A 12,861-nucleotide genomic window follows, 5' to 3' on the forward strand; every position below is an offset into this window, starting at 1 on the left:
GGAGATATAATGACCTTTATAATACATGAACATAAAGAGTCTGATACATCCGTACATCACCCCCTCCCCCAAAAGAAAAAAAGACTTCCAAGTTCCACATCGACCATATAAGACACGGTAAGCAGTTGCTTCAGAAACTACTAGACTTTCCCCGTGACCTAAAAAACTTAATAATATGATCATAAAGATCTTTCTTTGCGTCTACACCCAAAATGAAATCTATATGACCATAGTTTTCAAGATAAAGCAACTCTGGTTTCGACCGCAATTCCTTGAGAGTATGCTGCACATCCATCACATCAGCTAAGTCATCATTGCCCCCATAAGCCATCAATAGTGATAGTGAGTCAGGTATGCGGCCAAGATCAAATACAGGAGGTTTCGACTGACCGTATAGCTTCAGGTTTTTGAAAAATCCATAGTCATACTTGGAAAAGGTACCCTTGCGAATCACTACAAAGCACAATGGACACTATTGTAAACAAAACCACTAAAAGATGCAAGCCTGAGCCCCCTGACCCTTGTTTCCCACTCAAAAGAAAAAGAAAATGTCAGAGCATACTTTGGAAAAGATGACGCAGGTTCCTTGAAGATGATGGGTGAGGTTCATATTCAAGATAGAAATCCACTCGTGAGTTATTGAAGCAACAATTCTCCCCTGAAACATTAATGAACCAACTTCATATGAAAAAGAGAAAGAGTATGCCTTAATATCAAAGACTTATAATATAGATTGAAGATGCTATTAGGTTGAAAATGCACTGCTGATTGACTTGCATCACAGAAGCCTGAGACACAAAAATTCTCTATGTAATAGAATTATGGAAACTAAGCTCCACATGCTGTACTGTTGCATTAACAACTAACTGGATAAAATAAATTCCATCAACCTTTTAAATACATATTGGATGCACAAAGATTCTTTTTTTAGGATACTATTGGAAACACATCCAATGTAGATGGGGTAGGGCCAATTGCTTGGAGAATTAGAGCAAGTGTCTACAAATCAGGATGACAAGGGTTCAAATCCATCCTTTCCTTGCCCGAAACTGGCCAAAAAGAGAGGGGCCTTTCTCTCTAGGGGTAGGAAAATCACGATCAGGATAGCAGACCCAAAGCTATAGAACTTGGGTGTGGGTCTTTGTTAAAATATAATGACCCTTACTTTTTATGTTAATTTATCATTAAGACAATGGTGGATAAATCATATATTTAACATCGCATGTCCACATGAATCAGCATATTTTCTTTTCATTTATGAACCATATTTCTTCCTCAGCAGGGGTTGGGCAGAATAGCATAGCAAGTACAAGTATTAGTAGAATGGCAAAAATGTGTCCATGTCCACAGAGAGAGAGAGAAAGTAGAAGAACCTGTTATAGAAGTAAGCAAGTCATTGCAGTCTACATGGCCATCACATACAGAATCCAAGAGGTTGACTCCCCAATCACTGAAGATTATGTACGACACAAAAGTTTTTAGTTGTACCAAGTTCAAGCAAAAGAAGAAAGAAAAACATTAGTAGTTAATAACCTTCTAAGGTTCAGTTGATGAATGCCCATGGCAAGAATCATCTGTCAGAAACAAATATCTATCTATGATTAATTTTAACACCAGAAACCATTTCTACAATGTCAATCAATAATAGTAGATAAGGATACCTGATCAAGATGCATGTTAACCATTCTAAGTACAAATGGTGCAGTGATATGTTCCAGGTATGATATTGGACATAAAAGAGCAGCAGCCTCAACCATTTCCTCTATATTTGGCTGAGTGAAAGCAGCCAAAGACATGATTGTCCCCTGAGAAGAATGGAAATAAATTAAGCTCATACGAGTTAAAAAAAAAAAAAAAAAAATGGGGGGGAGGGGGGGGGGGGGGGGGGGGGGGGGGGGGGGGGGGTGTAGTAAACAGAGAATAAGATCTGTAATACCTGTGAATGTCCAACAACAAAAATTTTGGTGTTTGTTATAGAATTTATGTAGGATATCATGTCCGTAAGATCATACATAGCCAATTCCTGCCAACTCCAATCCCAAAAATCCTGCAGAAAACATGAACTTAGTATGGTCACTTTATTGAAACAGAGTATGTTTTAGAAACCGTGACTAGAACAATTTCTCATTAGACTGCCATACAACATATATACAGTATTAATATAAAAGTCAATCCCCAAAATTTTCACACCCAAATTACAGGTGCTTCACTGGAAAAACTTGATAACAAAAGAGAAGCGAGTCACATAAGCTAAGTAACCTTATCTTTATCTGACAAAGATATATGCCCACGACTCCATCGTGTTCCACGCACATTTCCAACCCAAACATCAAAATCATGATCTGCAAGGATGAAGCCCAATGATTGCTCTGGAGAATCCAGAAACCATACATCACCTGCCTGTTTGTATTTGAAATTTTTGAGGAAAAAATAAAAATAGGTTAAATCCAGAAACAAGTTTAACTTAATTGTTGCAAGTACATAATCCCAACGTTGCAAACTTACAGAAAGAAACAGTTTTAAAGCAACTTTTAGGTGCATATCCAAAAATTACCAGCACACAACTGTTGAATCACCAAATGCAACAGTCGTGTCACAGTGTAGAGTTTCATCCAAATGCAATGTCTTAATTCGTGGTTGTAACAAGTGGTAAAGATACAGAAGTTATGCTGGTAAAAGACATTTGAATCTTATAACACAGATAGTTGGAGAATATTGCTTTAAGAGAAGTAGCATGGGCCTTAAATTATAGTGGTTGGGAACATTCTTTCCCAAAGAATGTTCACAGACAAAACCCTTTTAAATAATATCAAAGAATCCGGACAAGTGGGTTCTTCAAACAGCTATTCGACCACAGAAAATCACAAACGACATGTTTGTTCTACCCAAGCAAGCAATATTAACATTGGCAGTGCAAGTAAAAATTCTAAATGGAATCAGGCACTCTCCCGTACAATTTGCATACCAATACGAATTCTAACTTCATTTTATATTAAAACGCATGGCCATCATTTTTTTTTTTAATCGGTAAAAAAAATTTTATCGATCAAAAGAGTAAACAAGAGCCCAAAATCGCACGGCCATCTCAAAGAGTTAAAAGAGTTTTTGTTTTCTTACCAAAATGTTGGGCCAATGTAGGGAAATATTTGTAGCAAGAGATAATAAGGAAGCTCACCAAGAAGAGACCATGCTGAAGGAGGACCGGAGGACCCCGCTGTTCTTTTATATACCCAGTACGAGAAGACACGCGCTGAAGAGCCAATAAGTAACCATCCTTTGTTTGAACCTGATAACATAAGGAAAAACTTCCAAATTAAGTGTAAGCAAACAACGGTTTGAATTACAAAACAAAAATGAATCTCTATAAAACTTGTAAAAATTCCTAGCAACTATTCCACAATTTCACCACAAATTTCAACGAAAACTTTCGAATTGTTCACGGAATCTAAAACAGCATGGAGGTAGATGGCAAAGCTCCTTGGCTCCTTGGCAATCAGCAAGCAACAATTATATAGACAAAACAAATTCCCTGGCTCAGCTTTTGGGAAATTTACAAATTCAGTTTGACTAAGCAAGACCTAGTTTACTCGATTCCCAATTTTCCAAAAGAATATTATAAATAGTTATGACGTTCCATTTTCTTTTACTTTCCTGCAATTTCTACCCAACCTAACTAGCCATGACGAAAGCAAAGAATCCCACTTTCCATTAAGAAAGGAATAAGCGAGAGAGAGAGAGAGAGAGAGAGAGAGAGAGAGAGAGCCTTGTGTTCGGAGCAATGATATCCCGCGGACTGAATGAGCTGGGCACACAAAGTGACATCAGGAGGTCGGGGGCGGTGATTGGAATTTCCGGTGAGGGTGACGGCGAATTGTGCGCAGATTTGGGAGGCGAAAAGACAGAGGACCAAGGTCAACACCGCCACCAATGAATTCTCCATTGACAAAGATTGGAGTTGGCGGGAACGAAGGGAAGGGAAGGGACTACCCCCACCCAACCAGAGGAGACGTGTGGAAGCTTCTCTTTCACGCCGTTTCCCGGTGACCTTTCGTAGATTACACTCCCACGTCCCACGCGCTGTTTGAAATTATCCTCGACCACATGGCACATGGCACAGACAGATAATTTAGTAATTAAACAGACGACGATCTCCTTTAAAATCGGAAATATTCTTGGAAAGAATAAAGTTAGTTTGTCGACTCAAATAGTCGAATCTACCGTTTAAATTTATTGTTTAGTTAAAAAAAATATTTTTATTTTTATTTAATAATTAAAGAAATAATTTTTAGTATATGATATATTTGTAAATTTTCTTATTTTTTGAAAATATATAAATATATTAAAAAATATGAAAAATAAATCAAAAAATAAAAAATCCAAAATGACGTAGCGGTAAAATGAAGTAATGTTACTCTGCTAGAACTAGGTGGGGCTACCGCTGGACTTATTTATTATATTTATATTAAATAATTAAAGAATTATTTTTAATAATATTATGATTTTTAAAAAAATATATATTTAGAAGTGTTAAAAAAATACATATAACAAAAAAAAGTTAAAAAATAAAAAACACAAACACACACACAAAATCAGCTAGTGGTTAGTTGATTTAGGTCCTGTTTGGAATTTGAATTGAATTTAAATTAACTCAATTTAGTTTAATTTTAACTCGAGTCTAATATCTAGATTCCAAATTCTCAAATCAATAAATTCATCTCAATTCAAAACCTTTTTATATGTAGAATTCATAACTTTTTTTCAACTTAACACCCCTTTACATGCAGTACTCACAACATTTTTCAACTTTTTATAAATACATTTAAACTCATATTAACATTCAAATATATTTTAGGTAAGTCTCACAAAACTCACTCCATTATCTCAACTTATTACGATTTATAAAAAACTTAACTCATTTTAAGTTATCTCAATTTAATTTAACATCTAAATAGAACCTAATTTGTAGAGTAGTGCTAGTACTACACTCATCAAGGATGTAGGCTTGTAGCCCCATAATGGGTATGGAGAAGGCCAAAAATATTTAAATTTTATTTTTTATAGATTTTTTTATATCCTTAAACATTTTTAAAAAAAATCACAACATCATTAAAAGACACATCTTTTTTTTTCTAATAAAAAAGACATATCCTTAATCACTAAACCAAAAATAAAAAAGTGTCAGACCATGTCGGGACCCAACTTTCGGTAGCTCTATCATTTCCCTTAATCTTATCACGAATTTATTTATTTATTTTTATTTTTTCTCATATATTATTTAAATATTAATATTTTTTAATTTCAAATTACCAAATTTTCTCATTTGATCATTACAACTTTCTGAAATTTCAAAATAAAAAAAAAAATCAAATTTTTTTAAATTTCAAAATAAAAATTATATTCTAACAATATTTTTAACTTTATAATATTTTTATTCTAGTTTTTCTCTCTCATTTCTCAAAATCTAATAAAATATATTAACTCAAACTATTTAACTACTATTTACAAAATTATTATATCATAACTTGGTTTAGTTACAATTAAAACTCCAAACTATCTCATTTCATCTCATATAATCATTACAATTTTCTTAAATTTTCACACAAAATATAATAAACAATTTAATTTTTTAAATCTCAAAACAAAAGTAATATTAAAAAATAATATTCCTACAATATTTTATTTTACTTTTAACTTTTATTTTATCTCATATCATCTGTATAACTAAACGATGTATCATCCCCTTATTCAACTTTTAGGGCTAGTTTGGACAATGGGGTATTCACATATATTCTAAATATTTTTTTCACAAATATTACTTAAATACAAGACATTTTTAAATTTTCAAGTTTCAATTTTTTTCATATAATTATCACCTAACCATTACTCAAAATACAAAATTCAATATAATTTTTCCAAACTTCTTAAAAAAATATATAAAATTTTCAAATTTTAAAGTAAAAAATAGTAAAAATTATATTCAAATAATGTTTTAACTTTACAGTATTGTTATTCAATTTATTCTATATCATTTATCAAAACCTAATAAAATATTTCTTTTTTGCACCTTGATAGTTTACTAATTTGACCAAAGGGTTTTCACGACGAGACTTATAAAAGCTAAGAGCACTAGTATTGGCTTCATTAAATTTATCTTCAAAATTTAATGAAAATTTCAAATTTTCTATAAATCCAAAACTTTCCTATCTATAATTTCACATTGGATTAGCCATTAGATTCATCAAAATAATAATATAATATTATTTTTTTAATAATAATATCTTTAATTTTCTTTTCATATTTTGTAATTATACTAACCATATGTACATTAATAATTTAATTTGGTACTTAAATAATTAATTTCCAACTAATTTAGAATAAAATAAAATAAAACCATTGCCTATTAAAATTAGAATAAAATATTAGTTTGAAAGTGGAATAGTAGACTTTCAAATTTGAAAGAAGAGCAACAAATATTGTTACTCAAATTTTTCCAAATATCAATTTGATGAATCCAATGCATGTTCATTTTAAATAAATTTATCAAAATTTAAAGATGCATTAGTTTTTGATTAAGCCAATGCGAGTGTTCTAAGGGTGTAAGTTTATCGGACTAATAAGTACATTGATTATTTTTGTCCATATAATCTTTACAATTTCAATTTTTGGTCCGGTATGGATGTGTGTATGTTTTTTTTAGGGATAAAACTGAATGAATTATATATAGTTTTTTAAAATATTATATATATATATATATATATTATTTTATATAATAATTGTATAAATTAACTATATGATTTTCATTTAACCTATCGACCATATGTATTATGAGTTTGGATGATATTGTATTTTTTTAATTTGATTTTCTCTATATTTTGTTTTTAACTTTATTATCATGATTGCTAATTCCCATCGATGGATATGGATAATTTTGATATTTTTTTTAACTTTATTTAGGTTATTTTCAAGTATAAAATATACAAATAAAGTTAAATAGTTGATATATATATATAAAAAAAAAAATCAATAGTTGGGCTGAAAATGGATATTAGAAGTAATTTTAGACTTTTTGTTTGTTCGACCTATTTTATACTAATCCAGACCGAATGGGCCAACGGGATCGTTAGCTCGATTCAGAAAAATGTAAACTGAAAATTTCAATATGATCCAAAAATCTTTCCATGAATCGATGGGATCGAACCAATTAGACTAATAATGGCTGCAAATGTTTTTTTTTTTTTTTGGGTATAGTTGGGCTGAAAATACATATTAGAAGTAAATTTAAGTTTTTTTGTATGTTTGACCTATTTTATACTATCCCGACCGATCGGATCGTTAGCTTGATCCAGAAAATATGTAAACCGAAATTTTCAATGTGATCCAAAAATCTTTCTACGAATCGGTGGACCGAACCAATTAGACCGATAATGGCAGCAAATGTATAACTGGTTGCCTAATATAATATTATAATCTCAACATTGACAAAGTAATAAGATATGGCTTGCTTTTCAGTGCGATGACAAAGTTATGTGAGAATGATGGATATAGGTGACGCATGCGAACTCCTGCCATCATGAATCGTGCCCGTTTCAGATGGCTTGTTCCAAGCCAGCCCATGGTAAGTGAGAATGGAATCTTTGATCAACCCCTTCCATCTAACCCATGCCTTGCCTGCCCCCGCTACCAAGACTAGAGTTTGATTTTTATCTTATTTTCAATCGAAAAGGTATTTCACTTTCTTAAATAGCTATCTATTTAAACAGGAATAAATCTATTTGTTATATGTATACTATATGTTATATCAATAAGATTTATTTATTTAAAAAATGTTATATAAACAGGTCTTACGTGAGAATAACAAAGTTTGATGGTTAGATCTCTACCACGAGACGACAGTCACCGCATTAGCCGACTGTTTTGGATATTTTAGGATCTTGACTCGTATTACCAAAATTGTGAAATGACACTTGGAATCCGAGGAGAAATATAGAACAGGGTTCATCCCATCACAACCTCAAGGGTTGCCTTGAACACATTTTTTTTTTTTTTTTTGATAAAGCCTTGAACACACATTTGGAAGAGTCCCATGAACGACCAAGTTCAATGTATCATTTTTCTGTTCTTTTTTTTCAAAAGAATTTTGCTACATATAAATATAGTTGTGCAACTAATTTATGTATCAATATTAATTTATTCATATTTAAAATTTAAAATAATATTATTTTTAATAAAATATACTTTTTAACTAATCACATTATATTAATACACAAATTAATACGTAATAACTATATTTTTTCAAAGACAAAACTCGTACTCTCGACGCTTATTATTATTTCCTTGCACCAATCCAATTAGCCAGGAATCACCCCTCTTCCAAAAATCTCACTCCCTTGCCACTCTCAAACCCCACAGATCCCAGGGTTTCGAATTCGCCCACCACCTCTCCCAATGGCTTTCTCGGAGTTCAAGCCGCTGGACGAGAAGTCCCTGATCGAATACATAAAGTCCGTTCCCTCCCTCTCCTCTAAGCTCGGAAGTAACCTCGACAAGGTCAGTATTAAAGAGGTCGGAGATGGTAACCTCAATTTTGTCTACATCATCCTCGGTCCCGCCGGTTCTCTAGTCATCAAACAGGTTTTCATTTTTCCGGAATTTGATCTTTTTTGTCCCTTATGTATAGGAGAACATTTCATTTGTCATGCTGTGTATATACAATCGGTATAAATTTCGGTAGATTGTTTGGGCCCTTGGGATTCAATAAAAAGTACTAGTTTGCTAATACATGTGCGCGTTTTGACAAATGATTTTAGTTTTCGACGAACTGGGGTGTTGGTATGTCGGATTTCATTTACTGTAGATACTGAGCAGAAACTTGTATAAAAAAAGAATAAAGGAAATGGGTTTATTACGATTTATAAACTGAGAAGCAGAATAATGAATAAAGCACCCTACTATATCTTCTAAGGTAATTTCATCTCCCACTTAATCAAAAGCTCTTCCGTCATAATCCAGTCCACTTGCCCCCTTCCAGTTTTGTAGACACAGAATCTTGAATTTGTATGTCTACATTAAGACGTAGAATTATTTTACTCCTATGAAACACATTGGATTACATAATAAAGGTTGTAGCATATTATTGATTGTTCTACTGTCAGTTGGTCTAGTTCAACCTTAATGAATTGTAGCAAACTGAAAAATATCTCATACAATCTTATTTCTCTCACATTCTGGCGCTTTAGTTTTACTGAATTCATAATTATTAAAAGACTTACGTGCTATGTTTTTGTTGTTTTCTTGTAGTCAAAGTGTATAATTAGATCCCTCCATGTGCAATGATCAAATTCTTCGTGCAGGCTCTTCCATATATACGTTGTATAGGGGAATCTTGGCCTATGACGAGGGAACGGGCATATTTTGAGGCACTAGCTCTGAGAGAGCATGGTCAATTTAGTCCAGAGCATGTGCCTGAAGTTTATCATTTTGATCGTACTATGTCTCTGATTGGCATGCGCTACTTGGAGCCTCCACATATAATCCTGAGAAAAGGATTGATTGCTGGGATTGAGTACCCCTTTCTGGCAGAACACATGTCAGAATACATGGCAAGGACTCTTTATTTCACATCCCTTCTTTATCGTACCACCATGGATCACAAACATGCTGGTATGTGTTGATTTGAATTGTCTGTTGCTTTTGAGGTTTCACATACTTTTTCTACTACGGATTAATATTTTCATTTGAGGTGTTATCCTGAAAATGCATCGTTAAGAACTTATATTGGATTTGGAAGGTTTTCTATTCGTCTTTCTTCAAATTTTTATGTACTTGTTTACAAATACGACGATATCTTTCAAGGATATATTTAATTGTGTGACTAATTGTGGTTTACACATTGCAAATTAACTTTCATGTGAAGGTTTAACTTGATGTTTTCCCAGGTGCTGATGAATTTTTTTTAATTATGAGGGCTTTGAACTGTACCAATAGGTTGATTTAAGATTCGTAAGGTTGAGAAAAGGCTTGCTACCTCTGACCCATTTTTTATCGCATGCCAGGTGTGCAACATTAGGTTGTCTAGTGGTTAGTTTGAACTTTAGTCTGTAAAAGTTGATTAAAGTGGATAGCTTTGTTTTATTTTACCTACGTGCCCCTTCTGTGAATTCTTTTCTGACACCCACTGTCTTTAGAGCATGATTTATGTTATGATTAGGTAAGTTGTATTGGTGCTGTGCTTATAATGTTGATTCGTATGTATTTGATCCGTCTCATAGTCTTACTCATGCTATTGCTTGCTTATATGCAGTTGCTAAATTTTGCGGGAATGTGGAGTTATGCAGGCTCACCGAGCAGGTGGTTTTTTCTGACCCTTACAAGGTTTCTGAATATAATCGTTGGACTTCCCCTTATCTTGATGGCGATGCTGAGGCTGTTCGGGAGGATAATATTTTGAAAATTGAAGTTGCTGAGTTGAAATCCAAGTATTGTACCTCCTTTCATTTACTGTCTTTTCAGAACATGTGGCAGCTCTGTTGTTTCTAGTATTTTATGATATCAAAGAGTTGCTTTCCCTGTAGGTTCTGTGAAAGAGCCCAGGCACTTGTACATGGAGATCTCCACACTGGTTCTATCATGGTTACTCATGAGTCGACTCAAGTTATAGATCCCGAATTTGCATTTTATGGGCCTATGGGTTTTGACATTGGAGCATTTCTGGGAAACTTGATTTTGGCTTTCTTTGCACAAGATGGACATGCTGATCAAGTGAATGACAGAAAAGTACGTCTCCATTTAGTAATTTCCTCTCTGTCTTTTCTTTATGATGCTTGTTTTATTTCTTAATGCATTTAGTTGCAATATATTTGATGGTTTAGTGGCTAATTTTTAGTAAAGTAATTAACAGGTTTTAGTAAAGTAATTTACATGTCATAGTCTTTGTCTCCTGGTTATTTACATCACTACAGTGTTTGTCTTGATATATTTTCAGGCCATTCTAGATTTATGTGATGTTTTTTTGCTCTTTCCTTTTTCTTCAGAAAATAATCATGTACTTGTTTTATGTAATTATATTTACACACACTGTACATGGGCTTTGCCTCTTTTTGTGAATAAAATTCTTGATTACCTATTAAAAAAATATTTGCACACACACACACGCACATTAATAGATGCCTTTTTCTTGTTTTCATTGTATTTTGATTCATTTGAGTTGTAGAGTTCAGATGTTTCTGTTTTTGGATCCACTTGTTCTTTCAAGTACATATATTGCTCCTGGACTTTTGTCCTTAGAAAAGTATTTTTTTTTTTTTCTTGGTTGCATTAAATGTGAAAACCTTTTAGTTATGTTACTGATGTGTATTATTGTTGTTGGTTCTGCTGTCATTGTAATTGGGTTTTTTATCAATGAAACTATTGGTTGCAGTTTCCTTACATGAAACTTTTCTTCATTTGTTTTTAAATGCTCATATCTTAATTACCTTGTTCTGCAGACATATAAGGAGTGGATTTTGAGGACATTTGAAGAGGTTTGGAATCTCTTCCACAAGAAATTCATTGCACTTTGGGATGAGCACAAGGATGCTTCTGGTGAGGCATATCTTCCTGCAATATATAACAATCCAGAGGTTCAGCAGCTTGCACAAAAGAAATTTATGGAGGATTTGCTCCATGACACCCTTGGATTTGGTGCTGCCAAAATGATAAGGTAACAAAACAGATAACAGATTCTAGATAGAATGATGTTCGATCAACAAGGAAAAAAAGGCAATTATACTGCACATTTGGGCGTCATATGTTGCTCGTGTGGGATAATTCCCCAAATGTTGATCCTTTTATGATCTCTAATGAGATTCTTATTCTAATATCTGTTGGGATTTTGTTAACTGAAATAATTAATGTTTCATTTGTGGGGCATCTTTCTGATTGACAGGAGAATTGTTGGTGTGGCACATGTTGAGGATTTTGAATCAATCACCGATGCCAGGAAACGAGCGGATTGTGAACACCGGGCTCTTGAAGTAGCAAAGATGCTTCTCAAGGAACGGAGGAACTTCCAGGACATTACTGAGGTTGTTTCGGCCATTAAAAAACTGTAGTCTTACAAAGCTTTGGGTGAACGATAGTTTGCTTGAGTGTCCGGCATGAGACCTTCCAGAAGTTTGTATTGAATGAACTGTTACCTTGTCTATTGTAATGTCAACGTCAAGAAAGAGTAATATAATCTGTTGTTGACCAAGAAAACTTCTGAGTCTTCCACTGGTCGATTAAAGATATTTATAGATTTTGATTTTCTTTAATTAACACGTGTAACAAAAACCGAGCTGTGTATGTACTAGTAAATTCTGTTTGCAGAGTTGCTGCTGTATGGTGCAATAGAAAACATTCAAAAAAGAAAAAAAGACAGATTATGCTAATCCTTTATCTGGAAAATTGATTTATTATATGAATCGAGATAGTGGATGATAAAGCTTATTAATTTGCTAATGTCGGTGATCAACAAGCCCTTAACCGGCCCCCTTATTTGAAGTCATTTTCCGTAGTTAGCACTATATATATGTGGCTCAGCAGGACCACGAAGTAATTAGCACTATATATATATATATATATATGATATGTCTTATTAGGCTCATACGTTATACAATATAGCTATTCGTAATCCACAAACCATTCCTACCTAGAGTCAAATTTCATACGAATATTTTGACACGTGAGCAACACTCCTAAAACAAAAAATAACTAGACAATGAGATATAAACAAGAGGTAAACAACGTTGAGGAGCATAATCCATCATTTCTGACATACATCATTAACTCTCATTTGATTGTGAAATCATTTTCGGGATTTGTCCTCAATTCTCTCTCTCTCTC

General features: G+C 33.2%; 2 protein-coding genes across 2 annotated transcripts; one reads left to right on the plus strand and one right to left on the minus strand.

The window, feature by feature from the left end:
• On the minus strand, window positions 1-4,120 carry LOC122310991 (triacylglycerol lipase 1). The gene is made up of 9 exons (XM_043125312.1): window positions 3,764-4,120; window positions 3,176-3,286; window positions 2,260-2,400; window positions 1,937-2,047; window positions 1,662-1,805; window positions 1,534-1,574; window positions 1,374-1,450; window positions 563-658; window positions 1-453 (listed from the first exon to the last, which is right to left on the minus strand). Exons 1-9 carry the CDS (start codon window positions 3,938-3,940, stop codon window positions 131-133), a joined length of 1,221 nt encoding a protein of 406 aa, XP_042981246.1. The 5' UTR covers window positions 3,941-4,120; the 3' UTR covers window positions 1-130.
• Window positions 4,121-8,313: 4,193 nt separating this feature from the next.
• Window positions 8,314-12,346, plus strand: LOC122309783 (methylthioribose kinase-like). The gene is made up of 6 exons (XM_043123438.1): window positions 8,314-8,631; window positions 9,351-9,660; window positions 10,301-10,475; window positions 10,572-10,773; window positions 11,484-11,698; window positions 11,924-12,346. The coding sequence occupies exons 1-6, from the start codon at window positions 8,446-8,448 to the stop codon at window positions 12,087-12,089; spliced, it is 1,254 nt and encodes a 417-aa protein (XP_042979372.1). The 5' UTR covers window positions 8,314-8,445; the 3' UTR covers window positions 12,090-12,346.
• The last annotated feature ends 515 nt before the right edge of the window (window positions 12,347-12,861 follow it).

This window comes from Carya illinoinensis, chromosome 5 (genome assembly GCF_018687715.1).
Source record: "Carya illinoinensis cultivar Pawnee chromosome 5, C.illinoinensisPawnee_v1, whole genome shotgun sequence".
Lineage (NCBI taxonomy): Eukaryota > Viridiplantae > Streptophyta > Magnoliopsida > Fagales > Juglandaceae > Carya > Carya illinoinensis.

Coding starts and splice junctions, on each gene's coding strand:
- LOC122310991 (XM_043125312.1), bottom strand. CDS start 3,940: ATGGAGAATTCATTGGTGGCGGTGTTGACCTTGGTCCTCTGTCTTTTC. Junction 2,401..3,175: donor TTCAGCATGGTCTCTTCTTG/GTGAGCTTCCTT, acceptor AAATACAAACAG/GCAGGTGATGTATGGTTTCT. Junction 454..562: donor CCTGCGTCATCTTTTCCAAA/GTATGCTCTGAC, acceptor TGTGCTTTGTAG/TGATTCGCAAGGGTACCTTT.
- LOC122309783 (XM_043123438.1), top strand. CDS start 8,446: ATGGCTTTCTCGGAGTTCAAGCCGCTGGACGAGAAGTCCCTGATCGAA. Junction 10,476..10,571: donor GTTGCTGAGTTGAAATCCAA/GTATTGTACCTC, acceptor CTTTCCCTGTAG/GTTCTGTGAAAGAGCCCAGG. Junction 11,699..11,923: donor GGTGCTGCCAAAATGATAAG/GTAACAAAACAG, acceptor TCTGATTGACAG/GAGAATTGTTGGTGTGGCAC.